The sequence below is a fragment of the Erpetoichthys calabaricus genome, chromosome 1, assembly GCF_900747795.2.
Source record: "Erpetoichthys calabaricus chromosome 1, fErpCal1.3, whole genome shotgun sequence".
Lineage (NCBI taxonomy): Eukaryota > Metazoa > Chordata > Cladistia > Polypteriformes > Polypteridae > Erpetoichthys > Erpetoichthys calabaricus.
This window is the reverse complement of record NC_041394.2, coordinates 66,671,073-66,687,067: the sequence shown is the minus strand read 5'-3', so window position 1 is coordinate 66,687,067 and position 15,995 is coordinate 66,671,073. Positions and strand designations below refer to the sequence as shown.

Sequence of the window (15,995 nt, the reverse complement as noted above, 5' to 3'; positions counted from 1 at the left end):
GTGAACGTAGTAGGGACAAATGAAGGAGGCGCCGCAAACAGCGAAGAACAAAAAATTCATTAAACAATTGAGAAGGGAGCGAAACAATAAGAAGGGAGCGAGTGAAGCATACAAGCATGTTCATAAGGGAAACAAAGCACGGTGTAAAACGTAAGTTTAAATTAAGTTTATAGAAACGCCCCCGCTGATGATTGCAATAACATATTCGCGAGATAAAAGTTTAATGAGAAGACACGAGGTAATAAACGAACCACACGCCGTAGCGCAACGTTAGGGGCAACAGTTTCAACCATTCTATGATCTGCTTCTCGCAACTGAAAGACGGCACATGGCGGATGTTAGCCAACTTGCTGACTGCAACGTTAGGGGCTTCAACTCTGCCGCTGACGATAGAGATTCGATTCCTGAGAGGGGATGCAGTGAGTGTGTATGCCTGATGAGCCCAGAATTAGGGAGAAACACGTGTTGCATACTCTTTGCATTATTTGAAAGTAAACTATTACAACCATTCTATGATCAGCTTCTGGGAACAGAAAGAGGGCACGTGGCGGATGTAAGGCGACTTCCTGACCAACCACAAGCGTAACCTGGCAGGTAACCATCCATACAGTCAGATTGTGATTCAGAAAACGAATGCCTTGAATGTAATTACCACGATCTACATACTGTCGAATAAACGAAACACACGCCGTAGCGCGACAGCTGTGAAAAGCGAGGTTCACAAAAAAACAGATCCTTAACAAATTGTTATTGGTATATTTTCGATCTGTTTAAAAAAGGTTTTATTTTCTTCTTAAAAAATTAAAAGCAGTACTTCGCCGCAACGAAGCGCGAGAATTTGGCTATATATATCTGCTTCTCACAATTAAAAGAGGGCACGTGGCGGATTTTAGACGACTTCATGACCAAACATAAGTGTTACCTGCCAGGTAGGGTTACCACTTTTAATACAAAAAAATAAGGGACGCATACTGCAGCGGGTGCCACATCCCAGTGCCAACAGTTTGCAGACTCTACTTAAAAGACCCGCCCTCCTCACTGGACAGTTAAAAAGACCAATCAAACTAACGATGACATCAAGTATTACCCAATCAAAAGTAGGAAAGGAGGCATCTTCATAAAATGCGTGTGGGATGATTTGCATGAGACGCTGCTTTAAAAAAAATGATAAAAAAAATACGGGACAAATCCCGTCCCGTATTGATTCAAAACGGGACGCGCAATTTCATTCTCAAATACGGGACAATTCCTTATTTTAAAGGACGGGTGGCAATCCTACAGTGCCAGGTAACCACCCATACAATTAGATTGTGATTCAGACTAGGAATGCAATGAATGTAATTACCCAGATCTACATACAAGGCGAAAGTCTTCCAACATTCACAGATGATGGTTTGGGATAAGTACACCATAGAACATAAAAGAGCTGATGAAGCCTTGAACCGAAAAAAGCAAGATCTCAGAGATCGTAAAAAAAAAAAATAGGAGGTAATGTCGTTTTACTCGCTGTAGATTTTAGTCAAACATTACCAGTTATTTCACGAGGGAGACCAGCAGATGAACTCAACGCGTGTTTAAAATCCATGCTTCTCCCACGCTCGGTTATATGTCGCGTGTTCTCGGGTAGGTGCACCAAAAAATGTATACATTTAAGCATGTAATGGGCAAACAAAAAAATGAGGTATACCCGAAGGCACTGCAGTAGTACTTAATGTAACTTTACTTCTTAAATGTTAATGTTTTACTGTTTAATTATTTATACGCTTCTTATATGTTGTTCAAATTCTTTTATCAAAATACAGTGACAGCGCAATGCACGATAACGTGGAGTGAATACACCATACGCATCCGCCCACGGCCGCCCTGGTGTGCGCAGATAGGAGTTGATTCTACAATAAAATAAAATAAAGATAAAAAGAGTAATACAATCATCACCCATAACGCGGATAGTAGACGTGACGTACTATATGTGTACCAGATTTCAAGTCAATAGGTGAAACGGTTTGCGAGCTACAGGTGATTTAAAATCCTGGACAGACAAACGAATAGCCACGGTAGCAAATTATAGAAGAAGATTTTACTGTTTAATAATTTATATTTATATGAAATGTGCTTCTTATATTTTACTTCATATTCTCATATGATAATGATGTTAATGTTGTTTATATTGATTTCTATGTTATTGAAACTGCATGTATGTGTGTGTATATATATATATATATATATATATATATATATATATATATATATATATATATATGTGTGTGTGTGTATACATGTGTATATATATATATATATATAATATATGTGTTTGTGTGTGTATATATATATATATATATATATATATATATATACTAGCAAAATACCCGCGCTTCGCAGCGGAGAAGTAGTGTGTTAAAGAGGTTATGAAAAAGTAAAGGAAACATTTTAAAAATAACGTAACATGATTGTCAATGTAATTGTGTTGTCATTGTTATGAGTGTTGCTGTCATATATATATACATATACACATACACATATATTATATGACAGCAACACTCATAACAATGACAACACAATTACATATATATATATATATATATATATATATATATATATATATATATATATATATATATATATATATATATGTCAATCTATGTATGTATGTATGTCTAAAGATATATATATATATATATATATATATATATGTAGATATATATATATATATATATATATATATATATATGTAGATATGTATATACAGTATATGTGTATATATATGTAGATGTGTATATATGTAGATATGTAAGTATTTATGTATATATATGTGTCTGTGTATATATATATATATATATATATATATATATATATATATATATGTGTGTGTGTGTGTGTGTGTGTATGTATGTCTATATATATATGTTGATATGTGTATATATATATATGTGGATGGGTATATGTATATATATATGTAGATATGTGTATATGTAGATATGTATATATATATATGTATATGTTTATGTGTGTGTGTGTGTGTATATTATATATATAAAAGACAGCAACACTCATAACAATGACAACACAATTACATTGACAATCATGTTACGTTATTTTTAAAATGTTTCCTTTTCTTTTTCATAACCTCTTTAACACACTACTTCTCCGCTGTGAAGCGCGGGTATTTTGCTATATATCTATATATATATAAAGGAGAGTTGGGATCCGAGAGACTGTGTTTGTGGAGGGATGGAGAGTTAAGGCAGGTGTTGGAGTCACGTGATCATCTCCCCTCCCATTCACCTCATTTCATTCACTTCATTTCGCTCCGAGCTGAGCTCCGCAGCTGGCGCGGTCTTGCTGTTCTTGATTTGCTTTTCACATGGCCAACTATACGTTGCATGCTCAAGAGTAAGCTCAGCGCACAACTTGGTCATATTACAACCGGAGGGGCGAACTGATAACATGGTATACAAAGAGATCCTTAACAAATAATTATTGGTATAATTTCCCTCAGTTTATTATTTAAAACTTTAAAGCAGTACTTCGCCGCTGCGAAGCGCGGGTATTTTGCTATATATATATATATAGAGATAGATGGATAGATAGATGTGCAATTAAACGTGTGCATTTACGGGGTGATTTCTCAGGCTTAAAGCTCGAAGTGATCACTCGAGTGAATGCAGCTTCACAAAAAAAACAGTTCCTTAACAAACTGTTATTGGTATATTTTACCTCAATTTTAAAAGGTTTTCTTTTCTTCTTAATAAAAATTTAAAAGCAGAACTTCGCCGATGCGAACCGCGGGGATTTGAGCGACTGACGCATACAGACATATTCATGAGTGCAGGTACTTCGGAAAGAAAGCACCGTGTAAACCTAAAGTTTAAATTAAGTTCATAGACCTACAAAAGGTTGCCATTGATTTCAGGCAAGATTGCTTTTCTCCTGTACAACTATACATTGCATTCTCAAGAATGTGCTTGCATGGCTTGGTCATATTACAACCAGAGTGCTGAACTGACAACGTGATATACAAACTGAACAATCGTAAAAACAGGATTAAATAAAAAGGCTGCTTCCATTGGCTTTGCAATGAAAAAGGAAGACCTTATATGACGTTCGTTTATAAAACAGCGAAGAGGCTGTGTGAAGTCAGCTTCACAAAAAAACAGATCCTTAACAAATTGTTATTGGTAGATTTTCACTCAATTTAAAAAGGTTTTCTTCTTAATAAAAATTTAAAAGCAGTATTTCGCCGCTGCAAAGCACGGGGATGTATATAGATAGATAGATAGATAGATAGATAGATAGATAGATAGATAGATAGATAGATAGATAGATAGATAGATAGATAGATAGATGTGCAGTTAAACGTGTGCATTTACGGGGTGATTTCTCAGGCTTAAAGCTCGAAGTGATCACTCGAGTGAAGGCAGCTTCACAAAAAAAACAGTTCCTTAACAAACTGTTATTGGTATATTTTACCTCAATTTTAAAAGGTTTTCTTTTCTTCTTAATAAAAATTTAAAAGCAGAACTTCGCCGGTGCGAACCGCGGGGATTTGAGCGACTGACGCATACAGAAATATTCATGAGTGCAGGTATTTCAGAAAGAAAGCACCGTGTAAACCTAAAGTTTAAATTAAGTTCATAGACCTACAAAAGGTTGCCATTGATTTCAGGCAAGATTGCTTTTCTCCTGTACAACTATACGTTGCATTCTCAAGAGTGTGCTTGCATGGCTTGGTCATATTACAACCAGAGTGCTGAACTGACAACGTGATATACAAACAGAACAATCGTAAAAACAGGATTAAATAAAAAGTCTGCTTCCATTGGCAAAGCAACGAAAAAGGAAGACCTTATATGACGTTCGTTTATAAAACAGCGGCGAGGCTGTGTGAAGTCAGCTTCACAAAATAACAGATCCTTAACAAATTGTTATTGGTAGATTTTCACTCAATTTAAAAAGGTTTTCTTCTTAATAAAAATTTAAAAGCAGTACTTCGCCGCTGCAAAGCACGGAGATGTATATATATAGATAGATAGATAGATAGATAGATAGATAGATAGATAGATAGATAGATAGATAGATAGATAGATAGATAGATAGATAGATATATAAATATAGATAGATAGAGATATATATATATATATATATATAGATAGATAGATAGAGATATATATATAGATAGATAGATAGATAGATGTGTATGTATGTAGATATGTATATATGTATGTGTATATATATGTTGATATATGTATATATATGTGGATGTGTATATGTATATATCTATAATAATAAAAGGCAAAGCCCTCACTGACTGACTGACTGACTCACTGACTCACTCATCACTAATTCTCCAACTTCCCGTGTAGGTGGAAGGCTGAAATTTGGCAGGCTCATTCCTTACAGCTTACTTACAAAAGTTAGGCAGTTTTCATTTCAAAATTATACGCGTAATGGTCATAACTGGAACCTCTTTTTTGTCCATATACTGTAATGGTAGGCAGCAAGATGGCCGTAGGAGACTGAGTTGCGTGTCGCGTCATCACGCCTCCCACGTAATCACGTGAACTGACTGTGAACTCAGTACGTAGAAAAGAAGGAGGAGCCCCAAAGAGCACAGAAGAAAACATTCATTACACAATTGACAAGGCAGCGAAACAATAAGAAGCGAGTGAGTGACGCATACAAGCATCTTCATAAGACACGAGGTATAAAAAAGCACGGTGTAAACCGTAAGTCTAAATTAACTTTATAGAACCGCTCCCGCTGCCGTTTGCAATACCATATTCGCGAGATACAAGTTTAATGAGAAGACACGAGGTATAAAAAAGCACGGTGTAAACCGTAACCTTAACTTTATAGAAACGCTCCCGCTGCCGTTTGCAATGCCATATTCGCGAGATACAAGTTTAATGAGAAGACACGAGGTATAAACGAGAGTTTGCATCACTTTGTAACAGAGTTAAATTGCTGTAGCGAGAAACTTTTAACTGCCGGGTCTTAGCTAACATTAAATAAACCCGTGGACATCGCAACATCACACAAGACAGTGGCTCACGTGAAGTGACTGAACGCAGCAGGAGTGATCTCTTCCATGAATCAAACCTGTTCAAAAAACACATTACACAATTGATAAGGTAGGAAAAGAATATGAAACAAGGCACGGTATAAACCGTAACTTTAAGTTTATAGAAACGCTGCCGTTTGCAATACCATATTCGCCCCTGCGAAGCGCGGTGATTTTGCTATATATATTAAACTATTTCAACCATTGTATGATCTGCTTCTCGCAACTGAAAGAGGGCACCGTGACAGAAGTTAGCCGACTTGCTCACCAACCACAAGCGTTACCTGGTAGGTAACCACCCATACAATCAGATTGTGAATCAGACTACGAATGCCTGCAATGTAATTACCCCGATCTATATGCTGTCAAATGAACGAACCTCACGCCGTGGCACAACGTTAGGGGCTTCGCCTCTACGTCCGAGGATCGATTCCCGTAAGGGAGTGCAGTGACTGTGTACTCCTGATGAGCCCACAATTACGGCGAAACACGTGTCGCATACTATGCATCTTCAAAGCACGGTGTAAACAGTAAGTTTAAATTGAGTTTATAGAAACGCTCCCGCTGCCGTTTGCAATACCATATTAGATGACTTTGTAACAGAGTTAAAATTGCTGGAGCGATAAATTTTTAACTGCCGGGTCATGTCGCGTGTTCTTGGGTAGGTACACCAAAAAATGTATACATTTATGCATGTAATGGGCAAACAAAAAATGTACTATACCCGAAAGCACTACAGTAGTACTCAATGTATCTTTACTTCTTAAATGTTAATGTTTTACTGTTTAATAATTTATACGCTTCTTATATGTTATTCAGATTCTTTTATCAAAATACCAGTAACAGCGCACTGCACGATAACGTGGAGTGAATACACTTGACATGACCATTCATAGTATTTATCCTCTTTCTCTGTACGTTTACCATTCGTTTGCTCAGAGGTTGATGAGCTTGCTGCTTAATGAGCAGCTCTTGACCCTAGCGTCCCGCTGCTTCTCTTCTTTCGTCGGCATCTTTACCCGTTAAAACTGATTTTTTTTTAAACTTAGTATGTTTTCTTTAATTTTTCAGTTAAGCTGGCACTTAACTCTTCAATCTGCCTCAAGAATGATTAGCGAAGGTGGTAGACAATGAAAACGTCAGCCGTACGCATCCGCCACGCACGCACTGGTGCGCGCAGCTGTGAGTTGATTCTACAATAAAATAAAATAAAGATAAAAAGAGTAATAACTTGTAGCACCGCTATTCAATTACACTTGCCTAACGCCTCTCCTAAGGGGAAATACTGTGGGATCTGGGCATCCGTCAAAGCAGCAATCACAAGCCGATTAGAAAGCGGGAAGCTGTGATTTGTCCTCTCCCTCCCATGTAACAATCGCAGCCCGTGTTGCAACGCACTATGTATGTATATGTATATATGTGTATGTGTGTGTATATGTATGTGTATATATATATATATATATGTATTCATATGTGTGGGAAAGCGAATAGTAGACGTGACGTAGTATCTGTGTACCAAATTTCAAGTCAATAGGTGAAACGGTTTGCGAGCTACAGCTCATTTAAAATCCTGGACAGACAAACGAATAGCCACAGTAGTGTTTTATAGAAGAACATTTTACTGTTTAATAATTTATATTTATATGCAATGTGCTTCTTATATATTACTTCATATTCTCAAATAATAATGATGTTAATGTTGTTTATATTGATTTCTGTGTTATTGTAAGTGCTCTTTATTTGTGGAAAAATAAATTTGGCAATTAAACTTATTTTATACATACATTTTATTTTTTTCTCTTGCACTCAGTCAGCGAATCCACTGGGTAATCAGCTATATATATATATATATATATATATATATATATATATATATATATATATTATATATTTATATATGTATATATATATATATATATATATATATATATATATATATATATATATATATGTATATATATATATATATATATGTATGTGTATATATATATGTGTATATATATATATATATATATATATATATATATATATATAGATAGATAGATAGATAGATAGATAGATGTGTATGTATGTACATATACAAATATGTATATATATGTATATATGTTTATATATATGTAGATATACAAATATGTATATATATGTATATATGTGTATATATATGTAGATATACAAATATGTATATGTATATATATGTATATGTGTCTGCGTGTGTGTGTATATATATATATATATATATATATGTATGTGTATATATATATGTGTATATATATATATATATATATATATATATATATATATAGATAGATAGATAGATAGATAGATAGATAGATAGATAGATAGATAGATAGATGTGTATGTATGTACATATACAAATATGTATATATATGTATATATGTTTATATATATGTAGATATACAAATATGTATATATATGTATATATGTGTATATATATGTAGATATACAAATATGTATATGTATATATATGTATATGTGTCTGCGTGTGTGTGTATATATATATATATATATATATATGTATGTGTATATATATGTTGATATATGTATATATATGTGGATGTGTATATGTATATATTTATGTATATTCAGTATGTTTATGTATATATATGTTTACATAACCTCTTTAACACACTACTTCTCCGCTGCGAAGCGCGGGTATTTTGCTAGTATATGTATATATGTAGATATGTGTATATGTAGATATGTATATATAAGTATATATGTTTATGTATATATATGTTTACATAACCTCTTTAACACACTACTTCTCTGCTGCGAAGCGCGGGTATTTTGCTAGTTATTTATAAGCATCAACTAGACAAGAATATACTATAGACACACTGATAAGCCGTGTTCTAATTATAAGTTTATATAATTACGCTGCAAAAACCATAACCAGTGTAGTGTACAAGTGATAGGTGAGGATGTTTTCTGCGCATAGCAAAAACGATTTGGATTGATAACGAAACAAAATTATAGTAGTTGTTCATCTTCTTAGAAATTATCGGTGTAATGTTTATGTTTATTTTTGTTGTTGCCTCATAAATTTCAACTGCTGCGTCTGATGCCGTCACAAAAAGACAGTCTGAAAATTATTATTTATACATTTGTGGATAAAAATCAGAGAATTTAACTTTTTTCATTCATGAGTGATATTTTTCTGAACCCTGCTGCTTACACATGAATTGTACTGAGCCTTTTGGACAATAATGCCTCCCCCAAAAATGTGCCGCCTGTGGTGGACCGCCCGCTCCGCCCACCCCAGCTATGCCACTGGTTTATCATTCATTAGGCTACGCTACCTACCAAATATTGGAAAGAAGTTCTTCACAAAAAGAACCATACGGGAACAGTTAACAATTAAAACAAGAATTACCAAAAGCCTACGAAAAAACGTGTAAATCCGCCCCACCTTAAATCCCTTCGCACCTCTGTGTCAGCGTCTTTTGTCTTGTAAATGTGCCGATCAAGACAAGCAGCAAGCAGCCTACTATTCCATCCCCCCAACTGCCACAGAATGGGCACAAAGTTCTCCCAGCTCATGTCAGCTGGGGTTTCAGAATGGAAATAATAGATCATTATTTGGAACACATGTACAGTATTTCATGTGTGTTCCGTTTCTACAATAATCTATGTAAACACATCGTTAAAAGAGAAACGTTTTTCATATTTTAGTAATAAATGACAAAATGTAGACATAAACTATATAATGTGTGAAGCCTGAAGTCCAAAGATCAAATAAACACTTTCACAAAAGGTTCAAGGATGATACAACAGTTTTCGTGGCGCAGCAGAAAGAATTGCTGATTTGTAATCAAGAGTCCCCCAGTTCGATCCTGACTGCGTAGTATATTTACCATTTTGAGTAGTGAGCTGTTCTTATTGTTAATATTATACAATAAACACATACATATACTTGTCAGTGTGGCTTTGACATCATGGACCATAAGGTGCATACTAATTCAGTGTAAGCAGGAACATTCAATAAAACTGAATAAAAAAATCAAGTGGCAGTGAGATATGAATAAGGCAGATTCACCAGCGTTTGTGTGTCAGCTTTTATCCCTCCAGATCAGAGAATTTTCAGTTCCATTGTCTCAAAACACCACTCACATCTACAGTTATTCCCAGTTTCAAATAAAAACTAACAGTGTCAGATCCCCTTGGGGGGTGGTAGTATGTATCATGATCGTGACTAAGAGAATAAAAGTGAAAAAAAAAAAACTAACTTTTACAAGTACTATAAATGTACACCAGCTGTTACAGACGGAAACCAAATGTATGTATTTATTGCATAATATTAACAATATTGTACAACTCAAAACGGTAAATATACAAGGCAGTCAGGATCGAACCAGGGGACTCTTTATTACAAGTCAGCAATTCTTACCGCTGCGCCACAGAAACTGTTGTATCATCCTCGAAACTTTTATGAAAGTGTTTCCTTGATCTTTGGACTTCAGCCTTCACACATTATATAGTTTATGTCTACATTTTGTCATTTATTATAAAATATGAAAAAGTTTCTGTTTTAATGATGTGTTTACACAGATTATTGTAGAAACGAAACACACATGAAATACATGTATAACAAATAACAATCTATTACAGTATTTCCACTCTAAATCCCAGCACTTCACTCCCAGATAATCAAGGCAGGAACTGGGAGAACTTCTTGCCAGTTCTACGGCGGTGGGGGTGGGGTGGAATAGTAGGCTGCTTGCTGCTTGTCTTGATCGGCACATTTACAAGGCAAAAGACGCTGATGGAGAGGTGTAAAGGGATTTAAGGTGGGCCGGTTTTATAAGTTTTTTCGTAGACTTTGGTAATTCTAGTGTTAACAATGTAACTAAATGGGGTTTCATGAGCATACTCTATTTATTTCAGGCCTGCCTCTTTAGCCCCAGTACAAGAACACATACACCAGACAGCATCAGTCAGCGGTGGTAGGCAAACTCAACACCCCCCTAAACTTTCATTAACAAAAATTTGTAAAACGAGCACTTCAAGCAGTTTTAAACTAAATGTGAAAAAAATAAATAAGTAAATGAAAGTCTAGCTTTTTAAATACAGCACCATGAAGCATCCTGGGATGTCAAATTCTTGTGAGAAGAGAAAGTTCAAAATTTCTAAAAGAGATGTTACATCTACATATAAGATAGTAAAATATTTACATTTCCATAACTGAAAAATGTAGTTAATAAGAACACCTGAGAAAATGTTCCGCTCACTGTTATTTTGGTGTTGGCATCAGAAAAACACCTGGTAAAGACCCAATAGCTGATCTATTCTGTTCCTATTTATGTTTTCTGTGAGGAGTTTACTTTCTTCTTTTTTCCCTTTGCAAATGCACATAGGAATATCCCTTTATTAATTTTTTTAAGATTGCATATTCCACTTACCTTTGTATTAAGGTTTAAGTTATAAACATATAACTTTCAAATAAAAGTGACACCTACATTATAGTGTGTAAATGGTCTTAGCACATTGAACAAACTTGAGACCAGAGCAGCTTCAGAACATCTTTGCTGAGATTCTGCAAGTGTCTGGAACTGCACAAGGCAGATGAGACATCATTTTTCATAACAAATTCTAATGTTTGATATTGGTTATGGAAACATCTCAAGTACCACTCCATTGGGTCAGATATGGTGTATGGTTTACATTTTTCTCATGTGCCTCAAACTATTCATTGAACCCTATGGATGGGAACATAGCCATTCTGGACGATACCACTGCCATCAAATCACAAATGTTTCACCATGCTTGCTTTGTATTTATTGGTGTTTACTTTGATCTTTTTGGGATGAGTGGATTTAGACCTGGCCTTAATCCTTAGCAGGACCACAAGAGGCCTTTGCTTTCTTTGATGTGAGACAAAAAGGTAGTCATCTGCTTGTCAAGCCCAAGATAAAAGGATGACTCATCTGATCACTTCTGGTATTCATTGCACTACTTTACTCCAAAGAGTCCATGTTTAGGTGTGAGAAGGGGATTTGAACAACAACTTTCTCTGTGAAGGTCTTGACACAACTTATTCTTGATTAAACATGTTGCTTCAGTGTCAGATTTTCACTTGTAGTCCAACATTCAAAGTTGCTTGTTGCCTTTTGATGCATCTCAAATTAAGTCACAGACATCTCAGTCAAAGATCTTGAACTTTAGTTATCGACTGTCTGTGGAAGATGATGTTGTCTTTCTCTCCATCTCCCAACCCAACATTAATGTAGCAACTGTTCCTACAACATACCTGGAAGTTTGAAAAACTATGACAATGAATCTCCTTATGTTTTTGCCCAAACAACCAGCAGTCTCTTACTGAAGTTTTATTGAAGTCTGCAAAATGAGTAAAATTGGACCATGCAGCATTTAGAAATGTGGTATTAAGCATGGTGTGATGTGTAATTGCTTGATTCTCTCAATGAAAACAGTTATGTAGAAATTGAAGAGTGGAATACTGCTCTTGAATATTTGAAGTGTATACTGTGCATTCTTCTAAATGAACTCAAAACTAATACACAATATAAGTTTATGTTGAGCGTCGCTTTATTTTGTACAACTCAGCAAATTCTCATAAAAAGTGATATACAGATACCCATAATAACTATGAACATGACAGTTTTGTGTTCTCTGCTACAGGCTTAAAATTCGTAATATTCTAAATGGCACATACAATTCAAGCATCTTAGTTTAATCTTTTATTCAAAATTGTGTAAAGATTACTTCAAATATATATTCAGAAAGAGCATAAGCTTTAAATATACTTAACACAAAATAATTGTACTTCAGGGAGAATGTCACTCTTTTATAGGAACTACATAATCCTGTGAAGTGAACATGAGGATGTGAAGAATTCAATCACTATTTAAATATATATATATATATATATATATATATAATTTTCGCAGCTTCTTATAGTTTTCAAATGCAATTCATTTTTGAGTCACATGTAGCTCCAGGAATCCTGCAAGCAAAAACATAAAACAAATAAGATGTCAATATGGCCCAGGCTAGACATAATATCTTACATAAGGTCATGATTATATTAGATTAGATAAACTTTATTAATCTGAAGGGGAAATCTAGATGCATACAGGAGCAGAAACATAAAAAACAATGATACAGACACATAGGACAAATAATACAATCAGTCAATCAATTAATAAATAAATAATGTATATTGTGCAGAAACTAGAAAATTAACTTAAAATTGCAATATTAATTTAAAGAGTATCAGCATTTAGTTTGGTGTGTAGGGAGGAAGCACTGAATTCCCTTATTTAAGTGGACAAACCCCCCCCCCCAAGCCACTTCTTAGAACACCATGGTAGAATGAACATACAGCTAAAAGTGCTACAAGAGTGGACCCTTTGGAGGGGATTTTTCATGATGGCTTCCAATTATGTCATCATACATAAATAAAATACATAAACAAGTTTGACTCCAAACCCATTATTGCATAACATTTGTATCAAAAAGACTTTCTTATAAAGTTCCACAAGTGTTAGATTGCTGTAAGATGTTTAGATATTGAACACACAGTGTAGACATATACAGCAAATAACAGAATGTACAAACCTGCAGTGGTGCTCATACAGTATGGTATGGTGTTTGAATTAGATAGAGAATTCAAAGTGATACCATTGGATTGTAACATAATGGTTTCCTTCTCACCTTTATGTTGCTCCTTTTTTCTTTTCTTTTGTAAAAATTACACCTTCGTCACTCTTCACCCAAGAAATATTGCTGTTCATTAGAGTCTGTTGGGGAATATATTTCTTTAACTAAAGAAGAAATGAATTATAATGTTAACAGCTTTCAAAGTTATGGGGACACAGCTGTAAGGACTGAAATTGTAAACAGTTTGTTTTTCAAACTAAAATCATTTTTGCACACAATGTTCTTCTACATATGTTTATATACAGACAGAGCTAAAATAAAAACAGATTGAAAAATCTTAATATGAAAATGATAAGTACTGGATGCAGGGATTCTGTTCTGAGGAAAAAAAATTAACTTTTTTTTTCTTACTGTAATAATTTAAAAGTTATTAATTACACTCTTCGTGTCCTCATTTTCTATAGGTAATTCAGATAATTAAAAAAAAATGAACCCAGTCCAAGTATGTTTAATAATTATAGACATGTCTTTTCTTACTGAAGTATTTGAAAACTAGGTGCTGCTCAGCTTTAATCTGATTTTACACACTTCAATGTACATGAGAACTTTCATTTGGGGTTTCACGCTGATTACAGTACAGAGATGGCACTAACTTGTGTTGCAAAATACATTTTCATATCTTCTGGTGTTGGAAATGCTACATGTATTATGCTTTTGGAGTGAAGCACAGTCATTGACAGCTTTAATCACTCAACCTTGTTACCTACAATAGGCTTGAGAAGTACTTTAAGTAACTTCCTGTTGTGTTTTAGTTGTCTTTTGTACAAAGATAAAAAAAAACTGTTAATAATTAGTGTGAATAATACTGACAAGTTAATTCATGTATTCATTTTTGGTAAAATTAATGACTGCAATATGTTATTCAAAGGCTATTTAAATAATTAAATTAGCAGGCTTTATTTAATTCAAAATGGTGCTGCAAGAATCATTACTTGAAGTATCACCACATAACTACTGTTCTTAACTCCTTACACTGACATTCAAAATTCTTCTTTTACATATAAAGCTCTAAATGGCCTAAACCCTACTTACCTATCTGAACTTGTCAATTCAAACATACAAGAGTGCATATTATGATGTCAAGATACTGATTTAAAAAATATATGAACCTGTAAAAGGTTTTACCTTAACACGGAGGAAGTCACACTTTGGGGTTATCAGATTTTCAAGTTCACTTCATTAGCTGCACCTTCCTCTCATTACATTTTCACTTGATATGAAAGCAGTGAGGGTGCACTTACTTTATCACATAATCATATTGGCTAATAACTTGAATAAATAATGCCAAAGTAAAATATGTTGTATTATTTGTCAGCAGAGGATGCGAAATTTAATAATTGTTAGTTATATCCCAATATGTAAAACCATAAAATTGCAAAAAGGTAATATATACTTTATTTTCACATGATTGTATATAAAATTATTTTATGGGATTTTCTGGTAATGATCACTATCTTATATTTTGTCAGCACCTTTGTCTAATGCTTACATATTAGACCTCTGCTACTGAAATAAATGTCAGTGATTCAGCAGACATAACAGAAGAAGAAAAAAAAACTCATCATCTTGTTTCTTTTTCATTAATCCACAGTAGTCCATTTTAGGGGACTGAACAGAAAAGAGAGCTGAATTATTGCTTTGCCCTGCTCACATCCCCTAATTTTTTTTCTCTCCTTATGTTAATTTCATGCACATTTCTAGTGCTGACGGAAGCTTTAGTCACATTAAGAATTTTGATTGTGTTTTGAAGGGTTCTGGATAAGGAATATTCCAACACCATGAATTAGTTTTTAGTACGTTTTCAAGCACATACTGTAGGTACTTCTACTTTTCTGCTAAAAATGACACAGATCCAACTGACAAAAAAATAAATAAAACAAACATATTTTTATAACTTCTATGAAGTAGGAAGAGGCCAGAGTGACTAAAAAGTGGCAAGAGTAAGCATATGTTTAATTTTTAAAGTATTTTCAACTGCACAGTAATAGATGGAAAAGATTTACAAACCTCATTTAGGATGCCATCACTGAAAATTTGGACATCTGCATTGGTCCGACTTTCAAAACTGACTCTCAGAAACACCCTTTTTGATTCTTTTCCTAACAGACACATAATAACATCCAGTATTAGAGGGTCTGACATCAATGGTATATTATACATATACTGCAAAAAGTAGTCTGTTTAGTGCTATAAGTTCAATATTTAATACGATGTATAACAATTGAGTATGCTTGGCATT

The 15,995-nt window shown here is 34.2% G+C and overlaps 2 protein-coding genes across 2 annotated transcripts in view; both read right to left on the bottom strand.

The window, feature by feature from the left end:
• The window catches only part of LOC114668068 (secretory phospholipase A2 receptor-like), a 266,594-nt gene that overhangs the window by 162,172 nt on the left and 88,427 nt on the right, over positions 1–15,995 (bottom strand). The window lies entirely within an intron of this gene.
• LOC114651379 (putative C-type lectin domain family 20 member A) overlaps positions 12,980–15,995 on the bottom strand; it is a 30,730-nt gene continuing 27,714 nt past the window's right edge. Inside the window, exons 4-6 of the mRNA XM_028801281.2 lie at positions 15,764–15,855; positions 13,751–13,860; positions 12,980–13,040 (exon numbers count right to left, since the gene is read on the bottom strand). Coding sequence (XP_028657114.2) covers positions 13,753–13,860; positions 15,764–15,855 — 200 coding nt within the window. The 3' untranslated portion in view covers positions 12,980–13,040; positions 13,751–13,752. The remainder of the gene's footprint in view (positions 13,041–13,750; positions 13,861–15,763; positions 15,856–15,995) is intronic.